Consider the following 16,642-nt stretch of genomic DNA (forward strand, 5'->3'; position numbering starts at 1 on the left):
TGCTCACTTTATATTTATTTTGTTACAAATATTTGCACTGTAAAAAACAAAGAAATAGTGCTTTTCAATTCCCCTCATATAAGTACTGTAGTGCAATCTCTTTATCATGGAAGTTGGACTTATAAATGTAGAATTATGTACAAAAAAATAACTGCATTCAAAAATAAAACATTTGTAAAACTTTAGATCCTACAAGTCCACTCAGTCCTACTTCAGCCAGTCTCTCAGACAAACAAGTATGGTTTCAATTTGCAGGACATAATGCTGCCCATGTCTTGTTTACAATGTCACCTGAAAGTGGGAACAGATGTTTACGTGGCGTTGTTGTAGCCAGCATCAGATATGTACGTGCCTCATGCGCGAAAGATTCGTATGTCCCTTCATGCTTCAGCCACCATTCCAGAAGACAAGCGTCCATGCTGATGATGAGTTCTGCTCGATAATGATCCAAAGGAGAGCAGACCAGACCACCGCTTGTTCATTTTCATCATCTGAGTCAGATGGCACCAGGAGAAGGTTGGAGTTTTTTTAGCTTTTTATTTTATTTTTTTTTTTTGGTGGTTCAGGTTCTGTAGTTTCTGCATCAGAGTATTGCTTCTTTAAGACATCTGAAAGCATTCTCCACACCTTGTCCCTCTCAGATTTTGGAAGGCACTTCAGATTCTTAAATCTTGGGTCGGGTGCCATATTTATCCTTAGAAATCTCACATTGGTACCTTCTTTGCATTTTTTTCAAATCTGCTGTGAAAGTGTTCTTAAAACAAACATCATCCAAGACTGCTATAACATGAAATAAAAGGCAGAATGTGAGTAAAACAGAACAGGAGACATACAGTTCTTCCCCAAAGGAGTTCAGTCACAAATTTAATTAACGCATTTAATTTTAACAGGCATCATCAACATAGAAGCATCGTCTGGAATGGTGGCCGAAGCGTGAAGGGGCATATGAACATTTACCATATCTGGCATGTAAATACCATGCAGTGCCAGCTACAAAAGCGCCATGCTAATGCCTGTTCTCACTTTCAGGTGACATTGTAAATAAGAAGCAGTCAGCAGTATCTCCTGTAAATGTAAACAAACTTGTTTGTCTTAGCAACTGGCTAAATAAGAAGTAGGGCTGAGTGGACTTGTAGGTTCTGAAGTTTGTATTGTTTTGTTTTCGAGTGCAGCTTGTAACAAAAAAAAATCTACATTTGTAAGTTACACTTTCACAATAGAGAGATTGCACTACAGTACTTGTATGAGGTGAACTTAAAAATACTATTTCTTTTGTTTATCATTTTTACAGTGCATATATTTGTAATAAAAAATAATATAAAGTGAGCACTGTACACTTTGTATTCGGTAATAGAAATCAATATATTTGAAAGTGTAGAAAAACATCAAAAATATTAAATTTCAATTGGTATTCTATTGTTTAACAGTGTGACTAATCACAGTTAATTTTTTTGCGTTAATCACATGAGTTAACTGTGATTAATCCACAGCTCTAATATTTTCTCATTGATTTTACCCAGTTTTTTTCCTGGCTTCTGTTGAATACTTCTATACTAAAGCCAGCTAAACAACTGAGTTATTTTTCAGTTAACCTTGTCTCTTACTTTACTGTTCTCTGAAATAGTCTTAAATGCAAGTTAACATCGAACCCTAGGATGGATGAATGTACTTTTCGCAAAGAGCAGGATGGAGAGATTTGATTTCTTCCCTCCTCGTCCCCCCATAGCTTCTCTAATGGAGGATCTGCCCCACAAAGGATCAGATATCTTTATCTCATTGGGATTTGTTTCCCATTTGCAGCAGAAAACCATGAACAAGGTACTGAAGCACACAGGCATAACACTTTCCTTTGTAAATAGATTCAGATGACAGGAACTCCCAGGCAACTGTTGCTGAAGGCTATGTATTCTTTGCGTGGGGAAACTTAAGTAAACCAAATACTTAGTCAAAGTCACAAGTGCTTATTTGGTGAGTTTCCAAACCAGTCATTAATACCACAGCAGTTAGTCTGCATCAATAGGTGTTGTCATTAAATTAAAACTCCTGTCTTGTATAAACTTAAAGGAATTTGGACCTATAAAAGTTCATTATAAACTAGGCAGATGCCTTCAGATTTTAAATAACCATTTTAAAACAAGTATCAGTCTTGTTTTTAGGAATTTTAAAAAAGGAATGTAAAATAAACAAGCACTTCCATGGCTTATCTAGAGCTCTTCTATCTCCAGTCCTGTTCGAAAACCAAGTGCCCCTTACTGAAAATGCTCTAACAGTAACCCCTCATAATTAAATTAAGGGACAATCAACTTCACTCACACAGCTAATCTACCTTCAAGTCAGCGACACTGCTATGGGTACCCGCTGGCCCCACAGTATGCCAACATCTTTATGGCTGACTTAGAACAATGCTTCCTTAGCTCCCGTCCCCTAAAGCCACTACTCTACTTGTGCTACACTGATGACATCTTCATCATCTGGACCCATGGAAAAGAAGCCCTCGAGGAATTCCACCATGATTTTAACAATTTCCATCCCGCCATCAACCTCAGCCTAGACCAATCCGGACAAGTGGTCCATTTCCTAGACACTACTGTGCTAATAAGCGATGGTCACTAAACACCACCCTATATCAGAAACTCACTGACAGCTATACTTATCTACATGCCTCCAGCTTCCATCCAGGACACACCACACAATCCATTGTCTACAGCAAAGCTCTAAGATACAACCGCATTTGCTCCAATCCCTCAGACAGAGATAAACATCTACAAGATCTCTATTAAGCATTAAGATCTCTACAGTACCCACCAGCTGAAGTGAAAAAACAGATTGATACAGCCAGAAGAGTACCCAGAAGCCACCTACTACAGGGCAGGCCCAACAAAGAAAATAACAGAACGCCACTAGCTGTCACCTTCAGCCCCCAACTAAAACCTCTCCAGCACATCATCAGAGATCTACAACCTATCCTGAAAGATGATCCCTCACTCTCACAGATCTTGGGAGACAGACCAGTCCTCACTTACAGACAGCCTCCCAACCTGAAGCAAATACTCACCAGCAACCGCACACCATACAACATAAACACTAGCCCAGGAACCTATCCTTGCAACAAAGCCCGATGCCAGCTCTGTCCACATATCTATTCAAGTGACACCATCATAGGACCTAACCACATCAGCCACGCCATCAGGGGCTCGTTCACCTGCACATCTACCAACATGATATATGCCATCATGTGCCAGCAATGCCCCTCTGCCATGTACATTGACCAAACCGGGCAGTCTCTATGCAAAAGAATAAATGGACACAAATCTGACATCAGGAATCATAACATTCAAAAAACAGTGGGAGAACACTTGAAGGTGGCAATTTTGCAAAACTTCAAAAACAGACTCCAAAGAGAGACTGCTGAACTTGAATTAATATGAAAATTAGATACAATTAACTTAGGTTTAAACAGAGACTGGGAATGGTTGGGTCATTACACTAATTGAATCTATTTCCCCATGTTAAGTTCTCACACCTTCTATGGGTCATCTTGATTAATCACTTCAAAAGTTTTTTTTTCTCCTGCTGCTGCTAGCTCATGTCAATTGATTGGCCTCTTAGTTGGTATGGGTACTTCCACCTTTTCATGTTCTCTGTATGTATAAATACCCTCTGTCTGTGTGTTCTATTCTATGCATCCGAAGAAGTGGCTGTAGCCCACAAAAGCTTATGCTGAAATAAATTTGTTAGTCTCTAAGGTGCCACAAGTACTCCTGTTCTCTTTTTCTCAGCTATTGGAGTATCACATGACAGATATGGAAACAAGTTTACCTTCCTTTTCAACAGCATGTGATCCTTTTTGCAACCAGCTGTGATTCTTTTTGCAACCAATTCTGTCACCTAGCCTAGAATGTTACTGCCTCTTGTGTGATTTCTGGTCTTGTTTAAAGCTGCGTTCTTTCACATACAATGCATTGCAGAGATTTACTTTAATTCATTATGTATCTGTCTTGTATTACTATTGCAAACAATTATTTATGGTCCCAGACCATACAGTTGCTGGAAATAAATATTTTTCAAAGCTGCCTAGGGAATTGGAACATCTAGTTTCCACTCATTTTAATGGGACCTGGGCATCCAAATCCCTTAAGCAACATTGAAAAAATGTCAGCTGAAAGGCAGATAAAGTAGGGAAGTATGCTGAAATTTTTCCCTTGCAGACCTTTTCTTTCAAAAGGTTTTGGAGCAGAAGGCCAGAGGCATCACAATTACAGCAGACTTTTCCCAATCCCATGATTATATAGCTACAAAGGTTCTGAGATTCTTCTGCATCTCTGACTTATCCTTCAATGAACCTCCGTTGTTATTTGTTTACATCTCTCCTCCATGCTCAGCAGCCGTCCTTCTAGCTGAGCTTACTACATGGGATTCCCTTGGGATCCCATTAGCACATTACCTGAATTGGCTAGAAGAGTCATTGTTGACAGACATGAGGCACTTCTTCCCTATTCCAAGAACCTAAGCAAGCTAACACCATGATGCACCATCTCCTGCTGGAAACTGCAACACGTGACTTATTTGTGAGGGGATTTTTTTTCAGGCTATTTAAGAAACAAAATGAACTAATATAAGTCAGAATCACAGTAATATCAAGCATCCACACATAGGTACATTGCATTGATGTGTTCCTGTACAAATATAGTTTATTTCCACTTGCTTGCAGGCAATCCTAAAAACCTGGTAGAATTTTTTGTAAAAAGTCCAATGCCAACCCTTACATTTTGCTCTCTGCTCTAATCCAGAGATACTGCACAGCCCAATGCAAATGAAGGAACAGTACAACCCATTAAATAAGGAATTAGAGTAGCTAATCCTATTCATTCTCATTTGCTCTGATGAACCTTACAATCCAAGTGAAAAAACAATAACTCTCAAACATCAAGTATGTGCTTTTTCAGTCACATTTTCAAACAAATGAAGTGCACACACATTTACCACAACTGTACATATAAATCAAGTAATTGCTTGTGAAAATGGCTAATTCTGATCATTTGCATGGGCAATGATCTGATTTGTGCATATAATCAGCCTAATGTTCTTCATTAAGAAAAGAGCTGTCCTGATTGTTTTCTGAAGTGCTTTTGTATGAAACTTGTCATTCATGCTTGTGTGCACTGAAAAAGTTTTGTAATCATTGTTTGCTATTCGTCTTGGGAAAAATTAAACTACATTAGTGATTACACTGCTATATGTGCCAATTATTAACAAACATATTTCACTGTTTTCATGTTTTCTATGAATACATTACAACGTTAGTATGTTCTTAAAATTCAGAAGATTATTTTAATAGTCCTGATCCATTCATCATGTAAGGGTGTGAAACCAGAACTGTTCAGGATATACGAATGGTTCTCCAAGTGCTTTGGAAAGCTAATCAGTAATGACACTATGGACTAGATTCACAAAGAAACTTAAGCCCGGTAAATATTGCTGGGATTTGTCTAGAAAATCACTGGGATTCACAAAGTTTGAGTTTGGTGCCTGGCTCCTTATACAAAGAATGAGGAGAGATGGGCAACTCAGATGGGATTCACAAAAGCCAGCATGCTAAGCCAGTTGCACCTAAAATTGCATAAGGGAGATGCCAAGCTTAGGGATGTGTGCTATGCCATGCCCCCTCTGACTCAGGAAAGCTTATGTCCAAATAAATTTGTTAGTCTCTAAGGTACCATAAGGACTCCTCGTTGTTTAAGTCCAAACTGCCTCCCTCCACTTGGGATTTTCAGCTGCTAAGACTCTTTCTTGGCATTAGGCACCCGTGCAGTTTTAACAAGAAGCCAAGGGTTTGGGGGTGGGGGAGGAGCTTCCTCATAACATTTACCTCCATGGCTGTGATGCTGTCCTGGAATCACCACAGAGTCATTCTTTTTCTTTCCCCTCCCCACCTCAGAATGGTGAAGCTGTTCCTATGTGGATAAATAATGAAAGAATCATTGGCCCAGAGAGACAGCAAGCATGAGAAACAAGTTAGGCACCTTCAAGATTTAGGAGCAGCTGAGTGGGGGCTTTGTGAATTCCAGTGAAGCCTGATTCTGTGATTTAGGCACCTAAAGTGGCAGTTAGGGTGAGATTGACAAAAGGACTAAGGTGCCTATCTCCTTAGGGGATGTTGCTCAAATCAGGTGAATTACCGTAGATTTCTAAACTCATTTTGCTGTGCAGTGTATTTATTAAAAATGGCATGCACAAAATCCAAGATTTAGCTTTTCCATTTTAAAAGGTAATTCTGTTCCCTTTATTACAAAGCTGCTTATGCTTACATCAGGTATATGAATGATTAGATTTTCCAGCTTGTACATAATTCTTTTTTTTGTCTCTCTCACCTATCAATTACATAGTCTGAGGTTTAACCTGCTTATATCCTTTTTTAGTGCAGTGGCTTAGCAGCAGCAAGTTTGTGTTTGATATTTGATTTTAACAGGCTTCAGAGTTAATTGTAAAAGGGGAAAAATAGTATTTTGTACTTCTATGGTGCCTTCAGCCAGATGATCACAATGCACTTTACATATATTAGTGAATTAAGCTTCAGAAGTTAATGATGCTACTTCTCCATAAGAAATATAAGTGCTGTGAAGATGATAGAATTATCACACTCTGGCTTAGTTTGCTGACTTATGTTCATGGCTTACAAACAGAGAAGGTAGATAAAAACATAAAATACTCTTTTAGTACATTTGCAATCTAACACTACTTTTATTCTTAGAATCTAGAATTTTAACACACACAACCAAAACAGAGAGAAGGGAAGCAAGCTGTCCCATAAGACAGAGAAGTACAACTCACCCTACCTTACTGTTAGCTGGCTCTTTCCAGACTGACTCTGAATGTATGCTTTCCTACAGAGCCCTGTAGCCTGCAAGCAGGACCAGGAAACACTTTAATTTTTTTAAGGGAACAGCCTGCAATTCTAACACGCCTTTCAAAAACATCGCAGCTAGTTGTTGGTTTATTCGTTCTGTCAACTTCATGTTCTTTCCAATGGCCCTCATGGAAAATTTGGGTTTCTTTTATGCTGTAGTCCTACAAAGTGATTTGCATAGATGGACCCTGTACCTGCGCAGAACCTCATTGACTTCAATAAGTTTCCTCACAAGGTGCAGGAGTCTGCCCACATACAGCACTTTGCATGACTGGGACCTAATGGCCAGCTTTTTAAAGGTAGTTAGGTACCTAAAGAGGTAGGTAGGCACCTAATGAGATTGTCAAAAGTGCCAGTGTGCCTAACTCCCAGGGAAATCAACTAGCTGCTTAAAAATCTGAGTCTAAGTGATTTAATTTTTCCCTGAGTGAATTAATTATGCATTTTTGATTGTTAGTCTCTGCACTGTTTTTGAGTATTATAACTATTTGTCGTATGCTTCATAACATTTTAGAGATTCTTGAGAAAAGCTTAGAGAAAAAAGCTGGCCGTAACTACGGTCCTGTAGGAAACAAGAAGTTAATTTATTTTATTGATGATATGAACATGCCTGAAATGGATGTGTATGGAACAGTTCAGCCTCACACACTGATTCGACAGCACATAGACTATGGACATTGGTAAGCAATTACTACTTGTTTTGTGGTAAATCAAAATTTTATTGTTATGGGCTAAAATCTGTAATAATTCTTCCTATGACAAAGAAAGAATTAGCACAAGTTTTAGATTTCTAAGTTAGTTTTACTTTATATTTTCCATAGAGCAGGAAAATTGTTTTATTATTGTGATGGTTATAGTGGCAGAGTTGGGAGCAAAGGAATATGTATTATATCCTTTTGCCATAGCTGGCTGTGGAGGAAGCTGCTTCTTAACTCCAGGAAATCAGTGATTGACTTTGCTCTAAAGCATGAGTGTTGATAACCCCAAAAAATGTTTATCCTTGCTTGTGTAACTGCAGATTATATTTTTGTTGTTCATATAAACGTCTGTTGTTTTTTATAAAATCCTATTACACTCCTTGCCCTGATTATATCATGCAGATGTGAGTTCCACAGTATAACTATAATTAACTGCTTAAACTAATTTCACTCTGTTCTTTAGCTTATTTGGTCGAATTCTTGTGAACCCTTCATTACATTCTGTTTTTCTCCATTTTCTGTCGTATCCATTAAAACTGCTTTGATAGGTTCTAGTCTGAGCTCTAGAACTAGAGGGGGGAACATCTATGTGTTCAGACCTTTAATAATATAATAATTGTAATGCCAAGGAGCCACAGTATGGTCCAGAACCCCATTGTGTAAGGTGCTGTACAAACACAGAACAAATAGTCCCTCACCTGAAGAGCTTAATTCAGAATATCGAGAGTGTTTAACTACAAAAGACCATTTAAAAAATGAAGATGAGGCTGATCCAAAATTAAAGGAAAAATTGTGTCGTCTTGCACTGTTTCTTTCTTCTGTCCCACTGGGGCAGGTTTAGTTTTGCCTTTTACTTCTTTCGTGTAGGAGGGTACCTTAAGTTAGTTGTTCTTGTTGCTGATTGACTTACCAGAGACACCCAGAGAATGCTTTCCTCTATTGTAACAGACCTGAGTAGGGAGGGAGCAAGTGAACTGATGAATGAACAAACAAACATTCCGTTAAAAAGCTATTGCCAGGACAACGCACACAAGTGTATATATATTTTGGTGGTATTGAAAGAGTTAATGTGCCATCTCAATTCCTTCTCCTTCACCATGTGGACACTTTTTTTTTTCATATATTTACATTTTTAATTATTTGTTCTTTCTCCCTACTAGGGAGTTAGGGACATATGTCCCTCGGGAACTATGCAGCACAGGGAAGTTTGTTGACAGCCTGTGTGTCTCTCTTCTTTCCTGGCTCATGTTCTTTGTAAGGACTGTCATCAGAGCTGGGGCTGGGATGACGTGTTAGTATCTGTGCTATCCCCAAGTCTTTTAAAGTAGATTCAGTTTAACTCAGTAAAGGACATAGGAAGAAATATAGTGTACTCAGAAATGACATCTGATGTCTTCTGAATATCTTCAGCTATTCAGGGGAAAAGACAAGCAGAGAGGAAAGTGAAGATTTAAGTCTGAGATATCACTAATTCAGTGAACTCAATCAGTTCCAACTCAGAAACCTAATACTTTTTAGAGCCACCTGCCGCAGTTTATAAATTGCCCTAGCTTTAAATATGTTTTTAGAAATTTTTCCTTGTTTCTGATTTAAATATTATGAACATTTAAAGCTACTGAAGCTATCTTCTTTAAACTTGGCTTGGTTTTTTAAAAAAGTCTCAGTTCTATAGAACAAGCTGTGTTAGGAGAAAGTTGACTTAGTAATTTTAAAGATTTGAACATTTATATCTGGTATATTAATCCTAAACCAGAGTGTACTTATCTGAGTTCTAATCAGAGTAAATGAAAAAGGTACATTTTTCAAATGCTTAGATAATTCCAAATGACTGCATGCAATTTGTTCAGACTTTAAAAACACATCCCACGCCCCTTTTGGCATGAGACCAAGTGTGGAAAACTTCAGCCCAGAATAAATTTGACAATGGTAATGAGGAGCTGAATAAGGAGGTTTAAAATGGAAGTTGACATTCTACATTAACTATAGTGGGATGCTATATGTACCTCCTCTAATATAGGGGGGAGGAATAACTCAGTGGTTTGAGCTTTGGCCTGCCAAACCCAAGGTTGTGAGTTCAGTGATTGAAGTGGGCCACTTAGGCATCTGGGGCAAAAATCAGTACTTGATCCTGCTAGTGAAGGCAGGGGGCTGGACTCAATGATCTTTCAAGGTCCCTTCTAGTTCTAGGAGATTGGTATATCTCCTATTTTTATTTATTTAAGTTTGCATCTGTCTGTCTCTGTTTCTCTGTCTATCTTATTTAGGGCTTGATTCTGCAAAGTGCTCAGCACTGTGTCCTCAGTCCAGAAAAGGACTTAATCTCATGTATGTGAGTAGTCACATTGATTTAAATGAGACTACTTGTGCTTAAAGTTAGACAGGTATGTAAACCCTGGCAAGATCAGGGCTTATATGAGAAAGAAGGACAATGCAAGACTGTATGATAAAAGGTAAAGGATTTATTGTCATAAATTTGCAATGGCAGCATTACTCTTGAGTAGAAAAGCTTATAAGTGTTTTGGTTTGTTTTATTACTTTTAAATTGGTGGCTGCTGGAAGATGCCAGAGGTTTGGAATGTTAATTGTAATCCCAGTGGGGATAGATTAATGGGCAGAGTGTATATAAGAAGTTTAAAGGAACTAGATAAATACAATTTATCATACTATCATCACCACATATTGGATGTTTGAATATTGTGCTGTTTGTAATGCTGAATATAGTAATAATACTTATATCCAGTGAGATACATAGATGTTTGTACCAAAATTTTCAAAACAGAATCTAATTTTGGGTGCTTCAAGTTTTGAGTTCCTAAGTTCAGATACGTAGTGCCTGATTTTAAGAGTCATGGAGCAGCTGCCTTTTTTTGAAAATATGAGTGCTATTCACTTCTAAAAATGAGAGCCTAAATTGGAAAACTTAAAGTATCAAAAATGAACGTATCCAATGTTAACTTTGGAAAAAAGTGGCCTAAGTGACTTGCCCAGGTCACACAGTGAGCCAATAGCAGAGCCAGGAATCGAATCCAGGTTTCCTGACTCCTTGTCTCATGCCCAGTTCATTGGGCCATACTGCTAAAACCAAGATGTGGTCTTCTAATCACACCTATTGCCTTTTGTTGCTTTCTGTCAAATACGCTTGATACCTGTTTTCACGGTGCACCGCACATGCACCAACTTTCCTCTTCCTATGTGCCAAGCATATTGTTGACTGTCTGTCTGTGATGAAACCTGCTAATTTTAGCTACTTTTACTCTACAAAGGCTCTGGGGGTATGTCTATACTGCAGGTGGGAGTGAGCCTCCCAGCCCGTGTAGACAAACTTCTTGTAGTGGTGGAGCTTGCTCTAGTGCGCTAAAAATAGCTGTGTGAATGTTGCAGCACCAGCAGAGACTCGAGCTAGCCGTCTGAATTCAAGCTCACCCTATTCCCTGGGTCCAAGCTGGGGTGGCTAGCCTGAGTCTCCACTAGTAGTGCAATGTCCACACACCTATTTTTAGTGTGCTAGTGCAAATCCCATTACCGTAAGTCTGCCTACCTGGGCCAGGAGGCTCGCTCTGCTGCAGCGTAGACATACTCGTTGTGTTCCCACACTCATTCCACCTCCTTAATTGTACTGTACTATATCTGTCCAAGTTAGACTGGGTGCTGGGACCTCTCTATATTGTAAAGAGTCATGCTCGAGCTGATTAAAATATTTTAGATGGAACAATTTTCTGTTGGAAAATGCAGTTTTGTCAAATTCAGAATGTTTCACAAGACTAGGTTGATTTTGATGAAATTTTCAAAGAGGAAATTTTGAAACAATTTCAAATCAAAACCAAGTACTTTGTATGTAAGACACAGGAGGTAATTGTCCCATTCTACTTAGTGTTGGTGAAGCCCCTGTTGGAGTACAGTGTCCAATTCTGGGCCACCACAATTTAAGAAAAATATGGACAAACTGGAAAGAGTCCAGAAGAGAGCAACAAAAAAATAAAGGTGTAGAAAACCTGACCTATGAGGAAAGATTAAGAAACTGGACATGTTTAGTCCTGAGAAAAGAAGACTGAGGAGGTACCTGATAAGTCTGCAAATATGTTATGGGCTGTTATAAAGCGGATAGTGATCAGCTGTTCTCCAGTCTCCTGAAGATAGGAGAAATGGGCTTATCTGCAGCAAGGGAGATTTAGGTTTGATATTAGAAAAAACTATCTAACAATAAAGGGTATTTAAGGTCTGGAATAGATTTTGAAGGAAGGTTTGGAGTCCCCCTCACTGGAAGCTTTTAAAAACAAGTTGGACAAACACCTGCGAGGGGTGTTCTAGGTTTACTTGGTCCTGCCACATTGTAGGGGGCTGGGCTTGATGATATCTTGAGGTCCCTTCCATGCCTTCTATTTCTATCATTCTATTACTCTCTCATTTTATTTCTACTATATATAGATATAGATTGTTTCATTATCTAAAAGAAACATTTTGTTAAGGTCATTTTGTTGTTTCCAAATCATTGTTTTTTCAGAATTTCTCCTCTACACAAAATTCAGAATTGCAATTTTCATCCTGAGTCAGGACAAAAACAAATTTTGAAATGTCAGAATTTCTATCTTCCAATTAGCACTAAGCCATGCACTACCTATGATGCGCTAACAGTAATTATCAATCATTTTAAACTAAAGTAGTTATATTTTCTATCTTCTAGGTATGATAGGCAGAAGTTAACTGTAAAAGAAATACATAATTGTCAATATGTTGCTTGTATGAATCCAACTGCTGGCAATTTCACTATCAACCCTCGACTCCAGGTATGGTTTCAAGTACTATATCATAGTAACCCTGTATTTGTTATTTAATATGTTAGATGCAGGGGTGGCTCCAGGCACCAGCTTGCCAAGCCCGTGCCTGGGGCGGCAAGCCACACGGGACGCTCTGCTGGTCGCCGTGAGGGCGGCAGGCAGGCTGCCTTCGGCTACAAATGCTCCCCCACTTACGCAAGCGTTCCGTTCCGTGCAGATTTGCATAAGTCAGGTTTGTGTAACCTGGGGGCCATCTGTAATTTGGATATGGTCAGTCTCTTTTCTCACTTTGAACTCCTAGTGATGCCAATAGCAGCTCTGTGCTCCCAACCAGCAGATTTTATCAAAGTGTATAGATTGCTGGTCCGTATGGGTATTCCCTGTGTGTGCGCGTGTGCTCTTTGTGCCTGAAACTCTTCAACAGCAGGATCTGCTGGTCTTTGCTTTCACCTCTGTCTCATGCTCCCAAGTGAGGGCATAAGAAACAGCCCAGACCGACTGCCTGTCTAGTTCCTTTTTACTGCTCTCAGTCTGGGAGGGAACCTTTCTGTGTCTGTAGCCTTCTAACGTTCCTTTCCAACATCGACTCTATAAACACATTTTAAATAGTTGCTATTAGTGTAGTCTTAGATAATCTGGGGATCAGGTTTCCTGCTCCCTTTGTTCTCCCATGTATCAGAGCTCTTTGTATGCCAAGAATTCCTGGCCTCAAACCCTGCCTGTCCTGTCTTTAGAACTTCCTGATGAGTGACCAGCATGACAGCGGCCTGAACTACCTCTGAGGGCTTGTCTTCACTACCGGGGTAAGTCGACCTAAGTCAGTGTAGCTTAGGTCGACTTACCCTGGCATCTTCACTGCACTGTCTCGATGGGAGACGCTCTCTGGCTGACTTCCTTACTTTTCTCGGAGAAGTGGAGTACTGGAGTTGACTGGAGAGTGCTCTGCCATAGATTTAGTGGGTCTTCACTAGACTCCCACTGATTTGCAGCAGCATTGATCTCCCCTTAGTGAAGACCAGTCCTGAATCACACATTCCTTCAAAGTGTGATATCTGCCTCTCCTTTCCCTCTCGTACTAAGCAGTTTTGGGAGTTCAGACTCCACAGGCATCTAATGGAGCTTTCCATGAGACCCATTTTGGATCCGCTTCCACTCCCATTTCATCCATCTGAACCTCTAGGTAGTGTCCCTCCAGCACTGACATTTTCTAGCTTGGAATCCTCCAGTAAACCCAAGGACGCCTCTGAACAGAGATATGAGGGAGGGTAAGGAGAAGCAGTCATAAAAAGAGAGAAATCATGCACAAGTCCTCTAAAAATAGGATTACGTATCCTCTCCCCACCCCATCCATCTCCTCACACCAGTGAGATTCCATGTCCTGATTGCCATAGAGATCTCTTACAAGGGTTAGGTCTTAGTCTGCATCAGAGCACGTTGCACTGATAGCACTGGATCCACTGACAGCATTGTCTTCATCTCCAGTTGAGGTAGTGGCACCAGTCTCTCGCCCCTGGAGGATTATAGACAATACCAGGACCTCCCAAGGAGGATTACAGACACCTTTGAGATCCCATTGGAAGAGATTCAGCATCTCACCCTTAAACTTCTGAATGTTCTCCACTCTACGGCTCCTTCCAAGGTGGCATTCCCGATCAATGAGGCCACACTGAGTCCTGCTAAGACTGTTTGGCACACACTAGCCACCTGTGCCCTGACCCCCAAAAGTGTAGAGAAGTACTTTTGCCCTCCAAGGGAGTGGAATTTTTGTTGTTCCACCCTAACCTGAACTCTGTCATGGTCCAGGCATTTGCAGAGCAGGCTGCACCAGCCCCGGTCCACTCTCTTGGGCAAGGCTATTAGAAGACAAGATCTCTTCAGCAGAAAGAACATCTCATCAGCCAGCCCACTCTTCCATATCGCAAACTACCAGGCACCAGTGTCATATATTACAACAAACAGATTCCACCAATACAATACCACAAGAATGTAGGCCCCAATTCCAGGCCATCCTGGGTGAGGACACACTGGTTGCCAGATCATCCATTCAGGCATCACTTGATGCGGCAGCATTGCAACCTCTATAGCTATGACGAGGTCCTCTTGTTTCTAATCACTAGGGACAGATGGCCCAAGGTACAGTTGAAGATTACTGCTGCCTTGGTCTGCTTGTTCTTTCACAGGATGCAAGGAAGCCGGGGGATGGGAGGCAAGGTGTACATCAATGAATACATCAGGAAGTCTGACCAACCAAGCCCCTAGGCTTGAGAGTCTGAGCTGCAGCCCAAGTCGTGACATCCATACAGCTATTTTTAGTGTGCTAGCTCATTCCTTGCTAAAGCGAGTTTGTCTACTGAGACTGGGAGGCTCATTCCCAGCTGCAGTATAGACATACCCTGAGTGGCACACAGCAGTCAGCCTCTTTGCCTCAGTCTGTTGGAATTATCAAGTGGTCATTGACTTCACTTCTTTTTTTTTTTCTTATTTTCAGAGACATTTCACAGTGTTTGCTCTGAACTTCCCATCTGTTGATGCCCTGAACACCATCTATAGCAAGATCCTTGGGTTCCACTTCCAGAGGCATGTTTTTAATCCATCAGTGTTAAAGAATGCTCCAGCCATGATCCAAGCATCAATATGGCTTCATCAAACTATGGTTCAAAATTTTCTGCCAACTGCGGTTAAATTCCACTACATCTTTAACCTAAGAGACCTCTCTAACATCTTCCAGGTCTGTATCATAGACTGACTTTCACTCTAGGCATAACTTATTAATATTATTAATAATTATTTGTTTATTATAGTAGTGCCTAGGATCAACCAAGAGTAATCATTGCGCTAGGCACTGTCCCAATAGTAACAGACAGTCCCTGCCTTCAAGAGTTTACAATCTAAATAGACAAAACAGACAGACAGCAGGAGAAAGGGATGTAATGCTCGGAGTGATGGTTTTCAAACATCATGTTAAGGCTATGATTTTGGTGGTGGTGGTGAGGTTTAGTTGGGAGGGAAATGTCTAAATGAAAATACAAAGGGAAAGGGGACGTAAAGGTTAGAAGATGGGGAAGCAAAGAAGTGTGGGGGAGTGAGGCTGAAGTAAAGAGATGGAGGCTAGGGAATGGAGAAAACAGCCAATCAGTGCATGGGAGTCCAGAGTGAAAACTGGATTCTGTGTTAGCTCCTGCTAGCTTGAGGGGTTTTTGTGGAGTGGGTTGGGGGAGGGGAAGTGATGGCTTCTCCCTGGAATATTCCCTTAACCAATGCATGGGTCTGGTCCCTCAGAGAAAAGAGGTACCACTCCCCCCAATATACGCACTGTGGTAAAGAAGCCAATTCAGAGTGTTTTGTGCATATGTCATCAAAATCTTTCTCAAATAGGAAGTAGTTAGGTTTTTTTGTATTGAATACTTTTCTCCATTAATATGTGCTTTCTAGTCTGACGTAATATATGGGCTTTCATCGTCCTACAAATACAGAAGGAGAATTTCAGGACCTAGCATTCTGAGACTGTAGCACTATCTGTAACGTCCAAAACTACAGGCTATGATTTGTCTATTGGAATGAGAATTAACATGTAAGGTAACAAGGAAAATCTTAAGTCTTGGTATACTGATGTAAATAATTCAATTTAGTGAATTAGAAAACTTGCGAACTCCTGTAATAATTCACATAGCCCATTTCATGATAGAATAATTCTCATGCGAGGTGCTCAAGGCTGGAATTCTGAAAAGTTAAATAGAAGGCAGGAAAGAGGTAAGTAGTACTGAAAATATTAACGGGACTCTCACTAACCCACACTGCTGTCAACCTCAAATGCACACTGAAAATGGATTTTTGTGTTTGCAGTTCACTGAAATACTAAGGGGATGCCTACACTACGAGCACAACAGTGGCACAGCTGCGATGCTGCAGCTATGTTGTTGTAGTGCAGATGTCTGCTACCATTGCTGTAGTAAATCCACCCCCTTGAGAGATGGCAGCTAGGTCAATGGACGAATTCTTCCATTTAACCTAGTGGTGTCTACACTGGGGCTTAGGTCGGTTTAACTTTATCTCTCAGGAGTGTAATCATTTTTCTCATTCTGAGCATCCCAAGGTCAGCCTTAGTTTAGGTGTAGGCCAGGCCTCCAACTCACGGACTAGTGAGATTCTGTTGCTGTGTTGAGGCAGGTGGAACACTTGTGATATGTTCCTATGATGGAGTGTACCAGGCCTTTGTTGGCCCCCTGCTGGAGGTCCCATGGTCTTACCACACCCAACCCCAG

The 16,642-nt window shown here is 40.4% G+C and overlaps 1 protein-coding gene across 11 annotated transcripts in view; it reads left to right on the forward strand.

Moving 5' to 3' along the window:
- DNAH11 (dynein axonemal heavy chain 11) overlaps positions 1 to 16,642 on the forward strand; it is a 296,073-nt gene that overhangs the window by 138,166 nt on the left and 141,265 nt on the right. For 10 of the 11 annotated variants that reach the window (XM_030550733.1, XM_030550734.1, XM_030550737.1 and 7 more), the window contains 3 exons: positions 7,422 to 7,587; positions 12,287 to 12,389; positions 14,869 to 15,108. In XM_030550733.1, coding sequence (XP_030406593.1) covers positions 7,422 to 7,587; positions 12,287 to 12,389; positions 14,869 to 15,108 — 509 coding nt within the window. The remainder of the gene's footprint in view (positions 1 to 7,421; positions 7,588 to 12,286; positions 12,390 to 14,868; positions 15,109 to 16,642) is intronic. The other variant, XM_030550744.1, reaches the window with a different exon arrangement.

This window comes from Gopherus evgoodei, chromosome 2 (assembly GCF_007399415.2).
Source record: "Gopherus evgoodei ecotype Sinaloan lineage chromosome 2, rGopEvg1_v1.p, whole genome shotgun sequence".
Classification (NCBI taxonomy): domain Eukaryota; kingdom Metazoa; phylum Chordata; order Testudines; family Testudinidae; genus Gopherus; species Gopherus evgoodei.